A 21017-nucleotide genomic window follows, 5' to 3' on the forward strand; every position below is an offset into this window, starting at 1 on the left:
CCGTGCCTATGGGTCACCTGGTGCGAGATGGGTACAGGTGCTTTCCCAGTAGGTCATCATTGACAGCATGCAATTGAAAGAGCTATACTGTGATAACGGTGAGCATTTTTCTGGGATTTTTCCCCCCAAAAGTCAGCTTTTATTGGAAGGTCGACTTCTTGGTAAGAGGATATTAAATCTTTACACACAAAGCCAAAAGGAATTAATTACCCAAGTTCTTCAGTTTGCTAATGTTTGTCCCCACTGTCACAGTGACATGCGAATTATCCATCAAAATCACCTCTGTGAAGCGTGACGTTAAGATCAGTTATTGAGATGTTGGAATTAACTTTTTTTTTAATCCAAGTAAAATGTTTAGATTCCCTGCCTGGGAACATGTTTTTATTATGTCATCAGCTGTGTTCTCTTGCTTTATTCTTCTGTTAGTTGCACAGCGTGTGCGTTATTAACACATATTGCCGTGATATTTCCGTTTTCAATCAGTAGCGTTGTATCAGTTTGTGTAAGAAGAATGCTTTTTTTTTAAAGTGGATTAGTCACTTTCCCCAAAACCTACAGTACATTTATATACCGCGGTTCAACAATATAGTTCTCTATACAACGTAAAATATTTAATACTTTCCACTTGAAATGACTTAACTATTGCTGTGACAGTCAGGGGGGGCACGGGGGCAGACCGCCCGGGGAGGCAGGAACGCAGCGGGGTCGCGTAACGTGATGTTACGTGACCCCAAGGTAAAAGCGTGTCATCACGTAAGGACCAAATGACTTGAGAAATCAAACAAAACAAACAAAAATACAAAAAACATAGTTTTACATGGCACAGAAAGTTTAATTTGTATTTTTTTAGCACCTTTAAAACTTGTTGATACAATCATTCATTAGAATTTCAGGCCGAATATTCGTAGAAGACTTATGCTCATGTCCTTCTCACTCTTGTCTGCCCATTCTTTCTACTCTCCTTAAATTGAGGTGAATTCCGTTGACGGAGCGTAACACTAGCTGAGGACGCAATAGGGGTTCATTGTCAGGGTCTGGACTCAGCTCGTATCTCTGCAAGGTCAACGCTACGGCCACTTTCATCTCGTTCATGGCAAAATTCTGGCCAATACAGTTCCTGTAAAGACAAAAAAAAAATGAATTTATTAACCCTTCTTATTATAACTGAAATAGGGCAGAGCAGATAGAATTGTATTTTTTGTGTGTTCTTATAGTTCCAATTACCAGCCGGAAACCGCTTTGTCCGTTTGAGTCTAGCACACTGCTCATTTCATACTTATTACCGGCACGCACCAGGCCTTTAATGACCGGTTGGCCATCATATCTGGGAATAGTCCAAGTTTGCCCCACATCAAAGCTGATGACCAGAGCTCCAGGAGAGCGATTTATTTTACAAGTGAGGACAATGGCCACTGCCAACTCTCCACCTTGTTTGGAGTCCTGAATTGGCCCTGCCTAATGTCTACTCAATGTGGGACATTTCTTAATCTCTTCAAGCTATGACATGCCCAACTCAGCTGTTCGTTTAGCAGAGGTTTTGCCTTCATGATGCACAGTGATATCAGGGAGTTCTCATTTCCAAATGCTCCTGCAAACTCCCTCTTGGCTTTCTATGATGTAGTGGGGGCTAGTAGGGTCCCAATGCACAGCAGCCGCTACCCCCTTAACCCGCCTCTGCCCCTTCCCGCTTCCATACGCAGCAGGAGGGGAACTTCAGGTGAGCCAACCTGAGAATTTCCAAGTTACATTGACGATAGATAGATAGGTAGATAGATAGATAGATAGATAGATAGATAGATAGATAGATAGATAGATAGGTAGGTAGGTAGGTAGATAGGTAGATACTAGATAGACAGATAATAAATAGATAGATAGATAGATAGATAGATAGATAGATAGATAGACAGATAATAGATAGACAGATAATAGATAGATAGATAGATAGATAATATATAGACAGATAATAGATAGTTAATAGATAGATAGATAGATTAGATAGATAGATAGATTAGATAGATAGATAAATAGATAGATAGATAGATAGATAGATAGATAGATAGATAGATAGATAGATAGATAGATAGACAGACAGATAGATAGACCATTATTACCGTGATCCAGCTGAAAAGGGCAGAAAGGCATGTGAATGTCTTTTAGATGAATTTTCTGGAGAAAATCTCAAAGGATCAAAAACCTATAAAAAAAGCAAAAGATAAGTTGTTTGTTCAACATTAGTATAGTGTGTGTGTGTGTGTGTGTGTGTGTGTGTGTGTGTGTGTATGTACCGTATGTACTCGAATATAGGCCGCACTTCCCCCCACACACTTTAAGTCTTTAAAGTGGAGGTGTGGCCTATATTCAGGGTTTGGCGCAGGAATGCACAGTTTGTATCGCCCGATGCATGCAAATACGAATTGCACATTCCTGCGCTAAACCCCGAATATAGGCCGCGCCTCCACTTTAAAGACTTAAAGTGTGGGGGGGTGCGGCCTATATTCGGGTAAATACGGTAATTAGCACTAAGAGATGTTCTTTACAGTGTATTAAAGAGGCAGTTCAGGTGCAGCAGGCATACAGGCACTATGATTGGGATCCAATTGTTATGAATACAAAAGGTCCCTGGCCTGTGCAGCTTACAGTCAAAATTAACATAGGACATAAATATATATAGTTTGTTATAAACCAATATTGTGGGTTTTTTTATTTGTTTAAAGAATAGTTTTTGTAACAAGAGCATATACAATTCAATTTATAAGACAAGATATGCACATTTCCAAAAACCTTCATTTGCCACCATTTTTTTGTTACTGCTGGTGCCCAGAAGAAAAGAAAAAGCAATTTATTCACTAAAGGGAGAGTTTGCAAGAGAGTTGTGGCTGTATTCATTATGAAGGGCCAACACTGGCAAGCAACTTCTGCAAGAAGGGCCGAGATGGTGTATGTTATGTATAATTCAATGTGTGAGAAGACTGAAGACATCTCGCTGATTTAACTATACATTATACGGGGCCAACCAAGCGCTTCCTGCAAGGATAAATTACTTTCATTGGCTCTTCATAATGCATAATGAAGTCAATGAGTTGAAACCATGACATCATGCTCTCTCTCTTTAGTGAATAAACGCCAAAGAAACATCTTACCTCTGGAGCCTCCCATATGCTGGAACATCTATTCATGCAATATATACTCAGAAGTACGTCAGCGCCTGCGAGAGGTAAAGACTTTATTAAGCACACATTTGCTCTGATGTCAAGTCTACTTCAACTAATGGTCTAATTTCAAATACCTTTTGGGAGAGTTCGCCCGTCGCAGAATGTGATTGGTTGGCTGAGCTCACGAGCCACCCCTGGAACTGGCGGATAGAGCCGCAAGCTCTCCTTAATGCACATAGAGGTGTAGGGCATTTTCCCCAGATCGTCCCTTGTATAGGGAGAATAAAAGGATATGATAAATGTGTATGAATGAATACCTCCCTACAGTTCAAATGGCTACAGAGATATGCTATTGTTTTTGGGGGGTGTTGTTAGAAGTGTGGCTAGGAGGCACGGCTTTACTAGCCATTTTCATGCAATAGCTATTACCATTCCTGAATAAGGCATCTATGGGTAAAATAATGAATCTTTAAATTCTAAACATTTTCTGCTGTTTACATACACATTATTGATGCAAACATTCAAGCTCCAAGAAAAGTATGAGGGAATAAAGAAGAACAAAGAGATGTGGGCCCCAAGCCGGGATTGTCCCCGCTAAAGAGAGACGTTTGGTCTGTATCCGGGTCGTGAAAAGTTCCCTTTTGGTATGACCCCTTTTCTCCAATGATGTCGTTTCATCTTGAACTAGAACGGTGATAATGTAACAAAAGCAATGAGATACAAACATGTAGGTTCTCACCATTCCAAAATGTCTCTGAACCCCAGGACTTCTCTGATCTCCTCTCTGCATCTCTGCTGGTGCTCTGGGTATTTGGCCAAACAGTATAGGATCCAGGAGATCCCGCTGGCCGTAGTATCGTGTCCCTCAAACATGAAGGTGTCCACCTCTGCTCGCAGGTCCTCATCCGACAGACCCTGACCATTTTCATCCTATTGAATAGATAGTACAGAGAATTTTGTGGCTCTCCTTTTATTCTGTTTGTGTTAATGAATGAGTTTATGAAGTCTCATAACTCACAAGCCTCACGTTGAAAGGCAGCGCTCCTACATATTTGTGCTCACAACCATTAAAAATGTAGAAATTTCCCAAGCTTTTCCCTACAGCGTAGAAATAATATATAAAATAAAATCATTAAACCAACTATAAATCATGAGTATGCACCATGATTATGAGAATGAAGGTTGTGAGAACTCCTCACCTTAGCACACAGCAGGATATCCAGAAAATCCAAGTGTCTCTTCTGGAGGATTTTCTCGAGCTCGGTGTCCTGTTTAAGAGATTCTTTTCTTTCTTTAATGACTTTATCTGGTAGGAATTACGGTAATATAAATAAACAGCACTAAATATCTGGTTCATTCATACACTTTATTATTGTGTTTTCTATCCCTTCGAAATCAACCAATCAATGAATCATCAAATCAATAAAATATATTAAATGATTTACAATAAATTTACAATAAATACTAATGTATTATATATATATGTTTTTTTTTTTAAAACATAAAATAAACACATTTTAACCCTATAATATCTCTTTTATTTTGGGCACCCCATTTCTATGTACTCGAAAAATATTATATTCCTTTGAGTGAAATATGTGCTTTTTGGTGACTGCAGTTAATGAAAAATTATATTTTTCCCAGTAAGGGTATTATGGTATTAAATGAAACACAAATTGCAATTACCTGCTACTCTACTGATTTCTTATTTTAAGATATTTGGGGTAAAGACTATTTTTCTGATATTTTCAGTATGTCTTCTTTTAAATTTTCTGATTAGGGCCATGAAGTGAAAGACATTGTGAAGTTCCTGACATATTGTATTCCAGCCACTTTTTGGAAATATTCTGGTGCTACATTTTATCAGCGGGTTTTTTTTTATCACAATTACAGAATGGAGCAATAATCAGGGATATTCCATTACTTGTTATGGTGAGGAGGCCAAGTTGCTCTTGTTAGATTATTGGCCACATAACTGTTCATTTAAGCAACAAATATCCTATTTGGGCACCTTCTTCAGTTTCGACACGTGTTATAAATACACACATGGTGTCCCTATTAACAAATGGGGAGGAAGCACAAGGGAACACGTGATTAGCAACGTTACCCGTGTGTTCATGAGCTACTTTCAGTGCTCTCCGAAAGCGAAATCCATGAGGACTTAGGTAGAAAATGAGATCATTGTGATACGGCAAGCAACAGAACCGATAATCCGCCAAGTAGCTGAGGTCATAAACGGCTTTTATATAGGCATTTTCACTGCAAAAAAGAGCAGATAAAGGAAAGCATTTAATAATTATTCATAAGTCAGTTTGAATACAGAAGCATTGAACGTGTCGGCAGATAAGAACCATTCAGCCCATCTAGTCTGCCCAATTTCGCAATCATTTCCTTAGCCTTAAGCCCTTGACTGTACCAACTTCTACCACCTCTGCTGTAAGGCTATTTCACGCATCCACTAAGTAAAGTAATATTTCCTGATATTACTTTTAAAACCTTTGCCCGTCTAATTTAAGACTATGTCCTCTTGTTGTGGCAGCTTTAGGATAACGTGATGATAATGTCATGTTGTACCGATCCGTAGGAATATCAGAGGAATAATAATGTAAGATGATTGCTTCAGATTTAATATTTTTCACGAAAATTGCCCAAGTTGAGCATTAATTGACTAAGATCTACTGCTTGATGGATTACAATCATACTTTCGTTTAACTTTTAATATAGACGTGCTTTCAATAGAAACATGACGTTGGTTTGTCGGATTGGCAAATGAAATACATTATTATATAGGAGGCTGACAAACCTGTTATGCTGGCAGTTGCTCTGATAACTGAAGGCACATTTCATGATGGTGTCCAGAGTCATCAGGCTGACATGGTGGAAAAGCTCTACTGGCTTCTGATCTGAAACCAATCTGTCCCATTTATCCTAAAACAACGAGAAACCAGGTAGAGAAGATAATAGCTCATCAAAAATAGACTGATTGCGACTTGCAGATTAATTAAGATCAGCATTTAGGGACTGATTCACTAAATACTGAATTGTTAGTTGAGTTAAAGTTCTCAAAATTCACCTTGGGCGCTGACTCGCTAATTTGCAGAAAAAAATTGCCATTGACTGCTAAGATTCTCATGCGACCTGATGTCAGAGCATGTGCATGCTGGCGAGTGGCATATGACTGCTGGCGAGTGGCATATGACTGCTGGCGAGTGGCATATGACTGCTGGCGAGTGGCATATGACTGCTGGCGAGTGGCATATGACTGCTGGCGAGTGGCATATGACTGCTGGCGAGTCATGTACGCATCTCTAACTGCTAATAACTACAGATCACACTGTGTGACAGTTCTCCATATTATTTTCTTGTTACCAGCATGACCCTGGTGCAGTCAGACATCAGCCCGACATACGGCTTCAGCACATCATAGTGAAACCCCGGAGTCAGCAGCCGCCGGTGCTGGAACCACTTCTGTCCCGACAGGACCAACAGTCCTTTCCCTAAATAATATACAGAACATAGACTCAGTAAAATGCCTCTAGGTTCTACCTTATCGTACAATCACTAAAATGTATCGCAAATCTTAATATTCAAACGACTTTTGGGTAAAAGAAAAAAATAGTGTAATATGACTTAATATTAAATTAGGTAATAATAGCCTAATAGTAAATAAAGTGTAATACCTATTTTATTTTTAGGTACACCTAGAAAATAAAACATTAAAAAGTATATCGTCTACCTTCTGATTCCTAGCCGTAGCAGAATATTAAGCACGTTTAGCAGAACTAACTAAAAATATAGAAAGATTTTTTTAAAAAAAAGCAATTTTAAGACAACTTTCTAGATTACTAGGAGCTTGGTGTAATTGATATATGGTGTTACGTACCAATCCATGGTGTAATAAAATAGTAGCCAAAATTATCCTTTGGATCTGTAAGGACACAACATCGTAAATATGAGGATAGTGTGACATCATGCCAAGGCTTAGTGAAATGATTCTATATCCTGTTCTCATATTTTACCTTCCGATAACAGGTAGTGAAGATTAAATTAATAAACTAACGTCACAAATATATTGGGATGGCCTTAAAGGACTAGGACCGTCTCAGGGTCGGTACTTCTAAATGGAAGGGTTACCTGCAGTATCTCTAAAAACCGGCCTGGCAAGTATCTGTGCGCCAACCAGGTGTGATAGACAAGCAGATTTATTCTAAATAACACAAATCTGAGCCTCACAATCAGCAGTAAACATGTGATAACTACTAGACGTGAGCATTCAGATTTGTACAAATTGCAAATTTACAGAATTTTGGCAAATTTGGCCATTTGTACAAAGCCACAAAGATTAGTTCAGTGGACAAAACCACACAGCAGACAAAACCAAATCTGGGGTGAGGTCATCGGGGAAGTGCACGATTTGGGCGGAAGTTGACCTTCATTTTGATGACGTTCTCTCCCCCGATTGGAGGATCGCGGAGAGGGTATAACCAGAAGCACCGCCAATTGGGCGGAAGTTCTTGCCAGGAAGATAGAAGATAAAACAATAAAGGAGAGAAGCTAAAGAACAGGAAGATGCGAAAGTGATCGGCAGAGAAGGTAGGGAAATATTTAGAGAGAGTGAACAAGAATGAGAGTGTGAGAGAGTGAATGAGAGTGAATGTGGGCTTGGGGCAAGGAATTTCATTCCTGAATTAAAAATGTCCTCCCCAAAGAACTGAATTTGTTGCCCAAAAACAAATGGGCCAAAAACGAACCAACAAATGTTCACGGGTTGTTTTTGGGCCATTTGCACATGTCTAATATCTACTCCAAAAACACTGTAGCTGACGATATTCTTACCCTGTCTTGACAGAATGGCTTTTGCGTAATCAGGGTGGCAGATTGTGAGTGAAGCGAAGAAATTTCCCAGCCACAGCGGGTAGGCATATGGGTATCGCTCAGCATAACCGGATAAAATGTCTAAGTCCTTCCCATCCCCGTGGAACTGTACAAAAAGACACAGCACACTTCATCTGGTGCTCAAACACATTATGTGTAGTTGGACATATAGTTTGATATGCCAGTCATTGGTGGTCAAAAACTGCACCTAAGGATGTTTGGACATGGGAATACAAAGTGTCTTTAGAAATGGTTTAGATGTTTGGAAAAGTGGACGGAGAAAGATGACAAAGTCCTACAGGCCTGGAATGTGGTCTCTTACACCGATATAGTGGGGGAGGGGGTCATTTATGAAACCTCTCAATCCAAGTAAATGCTATTACTAAAATGCAACAATACCGGTATATCATAAGGACGGGGCAAATGCATTGTAACAACGGAAGCCGCATGTCAATTGTCTCTTAAAACAAACATTCTTCAAATATTCTTTCTTTGTGAGTAACAAACTAATGATATTATTTTCTAAAGATATCAATGAAATATTACATGTAATTAATGTATCATAAATACTAATATGTGATAGAAATAAGTCATACGTGTAAACATGTTTAGATGTTACTGAATGAAAAGTGCATTTTGGTGGCTTTATCTAGCGAGCCAATCAAACACTTGGAAAATGTCACAGTGAGAATAACCTTGGAGGTTGCTGCCCCAGAACCTGCATTTTAGAGGAATGTGGAAATGGTGATTTGTGAACATGAAGTCCTTTTCATGATAATAGATATTTGTTTAAGTTCTGGTCTTTCTAGCTGGTCTACAATCGGACGCTCAGCTTCTTCAGGTGGAAGGCGTGGGCATAGATTGCGTGCTATTGCAACATGACCTTGTCATTACACATGTGCATTAACACAATTGTCATATTGTCATGTGTTCATCAGCAAAGAACTGTATCCAGAGATTATCAGAAAAAAAGTTCAGACCAAACTTCAAATGCAATAAATAAGTAGACCGTATCTGATAACTTAGCCCACATAACAATATCCTCCAGATCTAGAAGCGCAATAAATTGATTAGATAACACAAAGTATTAGTGGTAGAACACTGGATGCAGCGGAAGGCAAGGACAAATCTTCTTTATGCTGTCATATGATGTATTATCATCTAATATCATTTTTTCACTACTATGAATGGCTATCCCTGGAATAATCTCAATGTAGCGGGCTGCCTTGGATCCTCAGAAGGGATGCCGCCAGCTTTTCCAGTGTTTTCATACGTTTTCAGATGTATAGGTTTAAAAGACACCTTCATGTTTTTTATTTTTTTTAAAAAAACACCTATAGGTGCCATTATTATTATTGTTGTTATTCCCTGTGAACGTAGATGCCAAATATATGATGGTTGGTCAAATAAAATATATTATAGAACTATTTAGATTGGGAAAAACGCTCACACATATTATTATATGTAAAATAAAGACAATATATTAGCATAACCAGAAAAAATACAATCTATATAAAGTAAGCATGTAGAGTAAACCAGAACAAAGAGGCAAATTTATGAGTTCACTAACAATCCTTTTTCATTAACAGAAAGTTATTTGTTTCCTTCTGTATTTAACGATATATCTGATAATAAAGATAATTATACCATTAGCTGCCCGCTTCGCATGTAAACTGACTGATAATGGAATTTTATCTGAAGTGATATCTGATTTACCACTTTTCTATGTTCCAGGGGCATCTCAGAATAAATGTATAGACTCTACGCAGATACATATATATATATGGTCCAAAGACCTTATATTTAACTAAAGTCCATTCCTCAAGTTGTAGAATGACGTAAGCTTTTAAGCTCCCATTGGTCCCAACTGCTTTTCGGGGAACTTTACAGCAATATTCTGTTTTTGTTACTTGTATGAGTTTAGATATTATGATGATGAGCCTTACGTGCCTTACCTCATGGGCATTTCCATAGAGCCAGTGGGTCTTAGGTCCTTGGAAAGGACCGAAGGCTGAGACCAGCTGCCTGTGCTTCAGGTAAAGCTTGGACGCTTTGTAAACCAGCAACAAGAAGACGAGCCAACCGGTCCATTGACAGAGCTGAGATATATTCAGAGAAAGCAGGGCCACCAGAAGAGACCCCGCCATATGAACAAACACAGACTGCTCCTGCCCTCAACTGGTGGCCGGATCGTCTGAGCCGAGCCATAGAATGCATACAGATAAAATATATTTGTTTATGACAAGGAGAGGCACCTGCCCGGAAGAGACAGCCTAGGAGGACAACGTCCAACGCATGAGATCAGAGGCTGGGAAAGGGAGAGAAAGGAGACAGAGGAGAATTAGGGCATGGATAATCTAGCTAATTGCTGAGACTATGCAGCCATGAAAATATATTTATATAAATACTAAATAAATACTATATATATACAGTATATATATATACTGTATATGTATATATATATATACAATATATATATATACATACAGTGGCACTTTTGATTGCTTATAGAAAACCTATCTTGCACTAGTGACTTATACACTACAGTGTACCCTAGACCTGCTGACTCCCTCCCCTATTCTAATGCCAACTATATGGGACTAGCCCTGCCCTATAGGTGTGATCCCCAACCCTCGCATGGCTTGCCCCCCCATGTGGGCTTTTGGCCATGCTCCTTGCACTCCCCCAAGGAAGAGGTCGAAGGGTAGCCTGAGTACCCAGTTCCCGCTGATCCACAAATTCTTAGCTGGTGTTAAAATCCTGCTTGAATACAGGTTAAGTGTTTAAGGATGCATTTATTATATCGTCCTGCATACAGAACACTTGTGTGTAACTGATTTGGACCCAGATCAATAACATATAGATTTCCTGGGTGCTGGGCTCGTTTGGAGACATGGTGCCCATTACCTTTACCTCCAGACAGACACACATGTACCATGGACAGGGCCAGATTAACATAAAAGCTGACGGAGATGAAGTTTCTCTCTCTAATAGGCCAATCAGCAGTCAGTATGGAGGCGCATGTAAACTGAAACCACTGGGCCCATTACCTCTAGCTCCACCAGGTAGGCAGTAGAGCAGAGAAGGTAGAGAAGACAGAAGTCATGCGTAGTGCCTGGAAGATGTAATGCGGAGGTCTCTACGGGCACCTCACAGACCTCTCCTTCCTCCTGTAGATAAGCAGAGGTTATTGAACCCTCTCTTATGAGGTGAGCAGAAGGAAGAGGCCTGTTTTTGAGTGTGAGAGAGGTTCTCCATAATCACAAGTATGATGTAGAGGGCTGTTTCAGTGGTTTTCATGCTTTACCTTCTGCTTAGCTCATGGGGACCCAGCTCCCATTACGTTCGTCCCATGATGTGGTGACCCATCAACTATAGCTGTGGTGGACTATATCTATGATCATGCTAAGGTTGAGTTTGATGGTAGTTGTAGCCCAATTGGTGTAGCGACCAGGAAAGCCTACTTCTGTTACCGTAACTTCCATGATGATGTTTTTAGTAGATAGCAGCTTAAGTATTAGAGGGGCTGCAGCGGCATTACGCTTAGACGTTTGGTTACAAAGCACATATCCCCCAACATTTCAGGGATCCAAAGCACAAAGTTCCAGGGAGAATATAGTCAGATATCTTCCCCCTCCCCACTAAATCAAATGACTACTTACTACCAGTAAGCTCCTTCGCTCACTCGGGGGAACGTGGCTCATTCATACCACTGACCAGGAGCTTCAAGGCGTGACACGTTGGACCACGGAAAAGGCATTCTGCTGCAGCTTTAGAGTTGCAGCTTCTCCATAAGGTACGTGTTTTGTTAATTTATTGATCAACTAACACTTTTACGACTGCATATTAAGCGGTATTTGGCGAGGATGTCTGTGATATTAAATTTCTCTTTAATAACCAGTTGTCATACTGGAATGTGTCAAAACGTAATAGCTTACAGTCTACAATTCTTTATGGATAGTAATTACAGTAGAATTTCATTTAAAAAAGGAGGTATATCAGGTGTGAATCTACAATACTTTGCTAAAGTTAGCGGTTGGGTCATCATTTTAACTAGTTTTCTTCAGGAACAAATGGACACCATTTTTGGAACGCAAGATAAGCTGCGGAATTTTCTTAGGCGGCTGAGAGAGGTCCGGTGACAGCTCAAATCGGTTCAGCGTCAGAGCTACAGCCACCTTCATTTCATTCATCGCAAAGTTCTGCCCGATGCAGTTTCTAAGGGAATTGGTAAAAATAGCGTCACATTTTTATAAAAAAATAAAATAAAAAAATATACATATTATATATAAAAGCAGAACTAGTCCCCGTCCTCATCATAGGGTTACACATTACCTCGGTCCTGCTGCAAATGGCACAAAGGCATATGAATGCCTGTTGGAAGAATTTTCTGGGGAGAATCGGAGTGGGTCAAATACCTGTAAAAAGTGAACATTTTACACTGGGGAATACATATAATTAACATCTCTATAAGTGAATAGAAATGAATGTATAGAGTACCTCGGGATCCTTCCATATGCTAGGGTTCCGCTGAATACAGTACATATGTAAACTAACAACGATGCCTGAAAAAGAACAGAGAAAAGCCATTTTGGTAAACTTCTGCATTAGCGAGACGGCGTATACACATTAATTACATAATAACATTAAGCCACTAACTAGAACATTGTGTCCAGGTCCCCTTGATATTAATACTGAAATACAACCATATATAAACATTAAGCCGTGCCCACTTATAACTGAAATAATGGTTTTCAAGTCATGTTTTAATCCTATTCAGAATCAACCAAAAAAAAGTGTTTGTCAATTTAAAAATTAAGTGTTTTCATTAATACGTTTTGTTCATGTGACCCTTAAGCCGTATGCCAGAAAAAACATGTTTTTTTTTTATGTCAAACCTTTTTCCTCTGTTTATTTACAGTCTTGTTATCTTTTAACAGCTTCATTCTGAAGTGAACTGACCCATCATCTCCCAAACCTTCTTTACCGTAACTGGAAGTATAACCAGCCGCTGAGCTACCAATAAATAATTAACTGCCCTCTTCTAACTATAAAGTTTGACAGCAGACATAAACCTCTTATTCCCAATACAACATTTACACATGTTATAGATTGTATATTTTATATATCTAAGGTCAGTACAGAGGTCACAATAAAACTGTAAGTTACTCCAGTAATAAGTTGAATGCCCTATAAGAACCTGTTTAATTACACAATTAATAATGTCGCCCAGCTTGCGCACCCACCTGCAGGTAATGACCGTCCATCATAAAATGTGATTGGCTTCGCAAGTTCCCGGGATACAATTGGCACTGGAGGGTAAAGTCGGAGGCTTTCCTTGATGCACATGGTAGTATAAGGCATCTTACTCAGGTCCTCCCTAGACATTAAACAATTAATAAAAGGTTCAGTAAAAATGTGTTAAATACAATGCGGGTTATGAAGAGTATATAAAGTGACATATGTATCCTCGCTGCCATTATATTTTCTAAATATACAAGGCAACATGTCTTCCTAAAGGTACCCGTCTTTAGTTACACCTATGTCTAAGGACTGTAGGGAGAGGGGTGGACTCTCCAGAAAACATATCTTTAGATAATTTGTCTGCTGTTTCCATGGATATTGAAGAGTTAAGCAACAGGAATGTTTGTATGTATGCAAGCATAAATGTGTATGTATAAGTGTATGTGAGCATGAATGTCTATGTATAAGTGTATGTGAGCATGAATGTCTATGTGAAAACATTTGTATGTACAAGCAGGAATGTGTAAGTGTTTGTGTAAGTGTGTGTGAGCATGTATGTCTAAGTGGTGTGAGATAGAGTGTGTCTTAGCATGAGTGTTTAAGTGCAAGTGTGTGTGTAAGCATAGCAGTGTATATGTTGTATTTGTGTGTGACCCCTGCCAGTGCTATAATTTGTTTACTCACCATTCCATGGTATCTCTACCTCCTAACATCGCTCTAATCTCTTCCCGACATTTCTGCTGGTGCTTGGGGTTTGTGGCCATGCTGTAGAGGATCCAGGATATCCCACTGGTTGTTGTGTCATGTCCCTCAAACATGAAGGTGTCCACCTCTGCCCGCAATTCCTCATCAGACAGACGCTGACCATTTTGGTCCTTTAAATAAAAAGAAAACATGGTGTCTATTAAAATATTATTTCAACATAGCAGATTTTTTTTATTTTCCCAATAGCCACATTAAAGTCCCATTGTCTTGTCTCACCTTGGCACACAGAAGAATATCCAGGAAATCAAGATGTCTCTTCTGCTTGACTTTCTCCAGTTCCTCCTCGTTTTCCAAAAGTTTTTTCCTTTGCTCGATAACATTTTCTAGATTGCAAATTATTAAAAAAAAAAAAAAATAAAAAAATAAAAATTGTAGCGCAAGCCACAGAATTGAGTTATGCTAGAAGGTGTGTTGGTGACAATTCCCCTTTAAGACTGTGACATAATAGTTTTGAACTCTGATACCCATGATCCCTTTGGGTCTGTTCAATAAGAAGCCCAGTGTTTAGTCAACTTAAAGGTCAACTCAGCTCAGCTGGATTTCACACATAGCAAAAAACATAATTAGCATTCTGTATTCTAAGATTGATACAAATAATGAAGGCACGGTAATGATCGCGTATCAACGACTTCATTGTAACAAGCAGATCTGAGCCTCGCTCACCCGTGTGCCGATGTGCTATCTTGCAAGCTTTCCGGAAACGAAATCCATGGGGGCTTAGATAATAAAGTAGGTCGTTGTGATATGGAAATACACGGCTTCGGTGATGGATCAGATAGGAGAGTTCGTACACAGCCCGAATGTAAGAGTTCTCACTGCAAGACGGAAATTAAACGCGCGTCAAATTGAAAACACAATGCACAATAAAGAAAATATCTAGTATACAACTAAATGCAGAAATGCTGGGGTGGGGTGGGATGTAGCAGCTGTACAACTACTAATAGTTCATTTTATTGTCCTGCTGGGACTGCAGTAGGAGCTTTTTTTTTTTTTATTAATTTAATAATTGATTGATAACGTATTTCAGTAATATGGTTATACTACCAGCAATCAAGAAACCCTGGAGTCATAGGCGTAAGGGGAACATGACCCTGCCAGCACTACAGGACGGTGCACATGGTATTAGGGCAGGAAAGGGTTAACTCAGCAAGGGTTAGCACGAGGTGAGAATGCACAGGGAACGAGGGGGAAGTCACAAGGAACGTGACTGTAGGGGGAAGGGGACAGGGCTATAAAGCCCCTCTAAGCACACGTGCAAGGGGCAATTACTGAACACCACAGGAGCAGTTTCCCGCCCGCCCTCCCTCTTTTTGTCTTTTGCTTTGTGTTTTTGTGTTGGCTTTGTGTGTTTTTTCTTTCCCCCTTTCCCTCTTTCTTTTTGCAGGATCCGTTTTCTTTGCTGTGGCGGAGGAGTTCCCTGGAGAAGTTTGAATGATAATGGGAGTGGCAAGTTGATGGTTTTGGTTAGAGGTTAGAGTTAATGCCCTCCCTGTACAGGATTAACCAAAGCGTTAAGGTGGAGCTCCCCTATCCGACCCGCGGTCGCTTGGGCGATTGTGGTATCCGGCGGAAGGGGTAGTGTGAAGCCATTGTTTTGTGTTTAGGTTGGGAACCCTCAGCTGTTTGTACACAGGTGTACAGAAGACTGTATAGTATTTATACAGAAGTTATTATTAAAGTGTTTTTACAATAATTTATAAGATGTTAAATAAAGTTATGTCGAGACATTTGTTAAATAAATGTCTCGGCCTTTTCTAAATCCAATCCTGCTGGTGTCTGTCTCTTATTTCGGGTTTGAGAAATGGGGAACCGCCTGGGTATGGGCAGTGCAAGGGTCAAGAAACCCTGGAGTCATAGGCGTAAGGGGAACATGACCCTGCCAGCACTACAGGACGGTGCACATGGTATTAGGGCAGGAAAGGGTTAACTCAGCAAGGGTTAGCACGAGGTGAGAATGCACAGGGAACGAGGGGGAAGTCACAAGGAACGTGACTGTAGGGGGAAGGGGACAGGGCTATAAAGCCCCTCTAAGCACACGTGCAAGGGGCAATTACTGAACACCACAGGAGCAGTTTCCCGCCCGCCCTCCCTCTTTTTGTCTTTTGCTTTGTGTTTTTGTGTTGGCTTTGTGTGTTTTTTCTTTCCCCCTTTCCCTCTTTCTTTTTGCAGGATCCGTTTTCTTTGCTGTGGCGGAGGAGTTCCCTGGAGAAGTTTGAATGATAATGGGAGTGGCAAGTTGATGGTTTTGGTTAGAGGTTAGAGTTAATGCCCTCCCTGTACAGGATTAACCAAAGCGTTAAGGTGGAGCTCCCCTATCCGACCCGCGGTCGCTTGGGCGATTGTGGTATCCGGCGGAAGGGGTAGTGTGAAGCCATTGTTTTGTGTTTAGGTTGGGAACCCTCAGCTGTTTGTACACAGGTGTACAGAAGACTGTATAGTATTTATACAGAAGTTATTATTAAAGTGTTTTTACAATAATTTATAAGATGTTAAATAAAGTTATGTCGAGACATTTGTTAAATAAATGTCTCGGCCTTTTCTAAATCCAATCCTGCTGGTGTCTGTCTCTTATTTCGGGTTTGAGAAATGGGGAACCGCCTGGGTATGGGCAGTGCAAGGGTCATGTTTTTGTAGAGCAAATTAATAAGAAAATATTGTCACAAATTACTGCCAAGTCCGTCCCTTCCTCGCCAGTCTGGCCCTGCTGCCCACTGCTGCAGCTCCACCACCATCCTTCAATCCCATGCCATGTGGCAGGGTGTATCTGTCTGCCAGTGCCTGCCCAGTCCCCTACTACTGCGGCTCTATCAGCTTCCTGAGGGATCAATTCATCAAAGTTGTCCAGATTTTGGGGAAGTTCAGTCCCATAGCATGCTGGTGGATGCGTCTATCCATTGACATTGTACCGCTGTTCCTGGTGGTCCTGAATTGCTCTAGATTGCTTCCTAAGACCAACAAAGCTATTGCTGTAGCTGAAAGGTGACCCAAGGAGGTGGCAGAGATCCCCCCCCCCATTGAAAAAATAGTTTTGAATGTTTCCAAATTTAAGGATTCCTCCAAAGTTCATCTGAACTGAAAACAAACAACGCAAAAACTAAAAACGATAAAATAAAAAGAATCCGTCTAGGTAGCAGGTTGTTTTTTGGAGAGGTTTGTCCCAATTATTTCCGTTGTAGCTTCTCTTGAGTAATCAACTAAATTCAGTACGACTGGCCCATGAATAGTGTTCTTGGGCAAGCTCAGATTTTAGGGCGCTGAAGCCACGATCATACGTTGGCGTCTTCAGATGTCACGTTATAAGGCGAGACTCACCTGTCTGTCTGGCAGTTGCTGTTGTAGCTGAAGGCACATTTCATGATGCTGTCTAGGGCCATCAAACTAACATGGTGGAACAACTCCACGGACTTCTCCCCATCGCACAGATGATCCCACTTATCCTACGACACATTGTTACATGAAATTTATCAAAAACGAGCATGAGATCCGTTATTATATTTTTTTAAATTGTGCTTATAATTTCAAGGGATAGGCAGCACACTAAACAAAAAAAAAAACAATATTTCATCAGTAAATGAAGGGAACAAAGTGTAAGAAATGTTTTGATCTTACAATCTAAAGTTTATTGAACTTAATAAACAGATGCAGTGGACCTTTAATATGGATCTTCCTTATTAATTTATCTCTCCTGTTTGAAGTTGCTGATTGTTGCCGATTGGCTCAGGCATTCTTTTTAAGGGTTGTGGCCACTTACCAGCAGGACTTTTGTAGAATCAGAGATCAGCTTAACATAAGGCTTCAGCACGTCGTAGTGGAAGCCCGGCGTGAGCAGCCGGCGATGCTGGAACCAGGTGTCCCCAGATAGTACAAGTAACCCCTTCCCTGCATAATGGAGAGGGGGAAAAAATCTGTATAATTCTGTCATATGATGTAAGGATGCTGGGGAGCAGCAAGTGGTTGCATTTCCATGCTTTCTAAAAGTGGTATAGACGATATGGGGTGCTGCGTACACATTGCTATCTAAAGCCTGGGTTGTATGTAAGTAAATATGAAGTACGCACCGATCCACGGAACCAGGAAGCTGTAAACAGTTGATGTTTTGGGATCTGCAAAATTAGAAGTTGGATTAATTGGTCAATGTATGAGGCTGGATTGAAGCAGGTAACGCCAGGCCACAGAGAGTATTAGAGGAACACATATACATATATCTATATCTATATCTATATCATTGTTGACCTTATTTGCATGCGCCTACCCAGAATCCATTGTGGTGGTGGCAGCACCATGAGATTTCTGAGGGAAAAACAAGGCTTCTGGCTTGTCTGGTGTGTGTGGATGAGTGTTTAATAACACTTCTACTATACATATATTATTTTATATTTCTGTCCAAGTGCCTCACAGCCTACTATGCACACCAGCATACCTCCCAACTGTCCTGTTTTCTGCTGTCCCGCTGACCTTCCCCAATGTCACATTTCTGTGAGCAGTAAAAGCCATGGGTGGGTTGTGGAGATCCCCCCCATCTTCCCTGACCAGCCCAGTGAGCTTCTGCTGCAGGAAGACCTTAGTTGGCCCTGTATAATGTATAGGTAAATACCGAGCTTTCTTCAAGGTCCCTTCAACCCACTGAATTATCCATTCTGCAGGGCGAGCTCAGCCCTTAAATAGTTAAGATAAAGCCACAGCGCTCCGTTTAGTGAATAGAGCAATAGACCTCACTAGGTCATGTGACCATCCATTAACTGCTCTTTTCAGAATGCATTTCCTTATACAGGATGTATGGGGGGGTTTTTTTTAACCCTTTCCTACCTGATCTCCCGAACACAGCCTTGGCATACTCCGGGTCCGTAATAACCAGACAACCAAAAAACTTTCCAACCCATAACGGAAACGCATTTGGATATTTTTCCATCCAACCAGCTACCTTGTCCAGATCCTTGCCGTCGCGGTGAAACTAAGAAAACAAATAATAATAAAAAAAAAATCAAAAAAAAAAATCAGACAAATAATGTGAATAATGCTAACTTTTACACTTTCCTAATAAGTGTATAATATATATATATATATATATTCCTTGTTGATACAAACTGTTATAAATTGTTTATTTACCAATGATATTTCATTTTCATCTTAACGTTTTGGCTGAGGTAGTAGGCAGCAAATGTAATTTTTTTAAATTTGGATTTTTTTTTTTTATGAGACAGACTTCCACCTTCTAAAACTTTTTACTTAGAGGAACGTAGTTTTTCTCTTATGCGGCTGGTGACCTTCCGATCCCGAGATTACTTATGGGTGTCGAGGTTGACCTTTGTTATCTGCGCAGGAATCCGGAGAAACTAAACAGGTGTTTGGAATAATCTCCTGCCCCCCCCCCCCCCGCAGTAACGATAGGTTTGGGGATCGTCTTGAATCCCCCCGGTTTACGGAGTACAACACATCTGATAAGTTTAAGGACATTTTATGTGTTCTTATTACTTCATAAGAAAGAATCACTGCCAAGTCAAATTGTTATGTTATATACTACTTGTTGTGTCCTGTCTACCCATTGTACAGCGCTAGGGAATTTGATGGCACTATATAAAACAATAAATAATAATAATAATGGCTAAGAAAGCACCGTAACTCCCTGTAATCTTAACGAAAAGGCTCTTGACAGCATCCATACTCCTCCCAATACTGGAAAATCAAGTCGCGTATACAAGAAAAGCACGTCTTATTGCCGCAGGTATACACCCGATTTAATCATAACAATTTACGCAATTCTACCAATGCTGCTTGGATTTTCTTTTCCCCCAAGTAACAGAAGGCATGATAGAAACACTTACATAATTTAAGGGATTTAACAAAGTACAGGAGGGAAGTTTATTTCACAGGAGAAATGTTAGAAAGTGGGATTTTACTGAGAGGGCAGTAGATAAACGGAACAGCCTCCCAGCAGAAGCGGTAAAGGCTAATATGGCGAGGGAATTTAAACATGCATGGGATAGGCATAAAGCGATCCTGAATCTAAAACAAGACCAAGGAAAGATTAAAATAGATTGTAAGCTCTTTGAGCAAGGTCCTCCTCACCTGTTGTTTCTGTAAGGCTAATTGTTATGTTATATACTACTTATGTCCTGTCTACCCATTGCACAGCGCTACGGAATATGATGGCGCTATATAAAACAAATTTTAAAAAAAAATAAGAATCCATCAGATTCAATGTTTCTGTTATTTTCACACAAAAAAAAGATTTTTGCACAAAGGGTTCTAAACCAATGTAATATTCTTGCCGATTGTTCCAATTTTGCACCAAAATAGCGTCAGAACATTGTTGCAAGCCTGTTAAGGAAGGACTTACGGTGCCGCGCATGGAGGTAACGGTACTCAGGTACTCACCTGATTGATATGTCCGTACAGCCAGTGGGTAGGAGGCCCAGGAAAGCTGCGAAAAGCTGACGCCAGAGTCCTCCACCGGTTATAGAGCGTAATGGTTTTCCGCAGCAGCAGCACTAAGCAGATAAGACCCACTAACTGCAGAACCTGACAGAGAGTCACAGAAGACCAAGGAGAAGTCAGGATCGTCCACAGACTGGAAGCCATGGTCCTGCGCCGTTTGTTATTCTGTTAATCATTCAACTGGGGTTTATATTTCCTACCTGTTTAGTGCTTGATGGCAAACCCACGACTGCTCCCAGCCGCCCCGTCAACGTGACTCCGCCATGTGGAAAAAATGGGTCACTAAACAGTTTGTGAGGCAATAATTAAAAATAAAAAAAATTGTGAGGCAATAATTAAAAATAAAAAAAATTGTGAGACAATAATTAAAAATAAAAATGTTTTAAGTGAAAGCGGAGATGTCTTCTACGGAGCATTTCAATCTTTCCGATATAAGGCCGTAGAAAAAGAAATTAAGTTCAGAATAATTGACACAATTTTTACAGTTAAACTCTCGACTAATATTTGCTTTTTACAGAAAGGCCGCAAACAATGTAGTGGAATTCA

At 40.2% G+C, this 21017-nt stretch overlaps 2 protein-coding genes across 2 annotated transcripts; both read right to left on the bottom strand.

The window, feature by feature from the left end:
- Window positions 1-811: 811 nt before the first annotated feature.
- On the bottom strand, window positions 812-10244 carry LOC128500015 (cytochrome P450 4B1-like). Its single transcript, XM_053469022.1, has 12 exons — window positions 9983-10244; window positions 7989-8133; window positions 7036-7080; window positions 6522-6649; window positions 5956-6080; window positions 5260-5411; window positions 4352-4458; window positions 3892-4082; window positions 3287-3420; window positions 3141-3205; window positions 2112-2194; window positions 812-1117 (listed from the first exon to the last, which is right to left on the bottom strand). Exons 1-12 carry the CDS (start codon window positions 10172-10174, stop codon window positions 931-933), a joined length of 1554 nt encoding a protein of 517 aa, XP_053324997.1. The 5' UTR covers window positions 10175-10244; the 3' UTR covers window positions 812-930.
- A 1717-nt stretch (window positions 10245-11961) lies between these two features.
- Window positions 11962-20633, bottom strand: LOC128500896 (cytochrome P450 4B1-like). The gene is made up of 12 exons (XM_053470267.1): window positions 20412-20633; window positions 18843-18987; window positions 18095-18139; window positions 17788-17915; window positions 17349-17473; window positions 14700-14851; window positions 14253-14359; window positions 13956-14146; window positions 13274-13407; window positions 12528-12592; window positions 12363-12445; window positions 11962-12245 (listed from the first exon to the last, which is right to left on the bottom strand). Exons 1-12 carry the CDS (start codon window positions 20613-20615, stop codon window positions 12077-12079), a joined length of 1548 nt encoding a protein of 515 aa, XP_053326242.1. The 5' UTR covers window positions 20616-20633; the 3' UTR covers window positions 11962-12076.
- Window positions 20634-21017: the final 384 nt, after the last annotated feature.

Source organism: Spea bombifrons, chromosome 6, assembly GCF_027358695.1.
Source record: "Spea bombifrons isolate aSpeBom1 chromosome 6, aSpeBom1.2.pri, whole genome shotgun sequence".
NCBI classification, from domain to species: Eukaryota; Metazoa; Chordata; class Amphibia; order Anura; family Pelobatidae; genus Spea; species Spea bombifrons.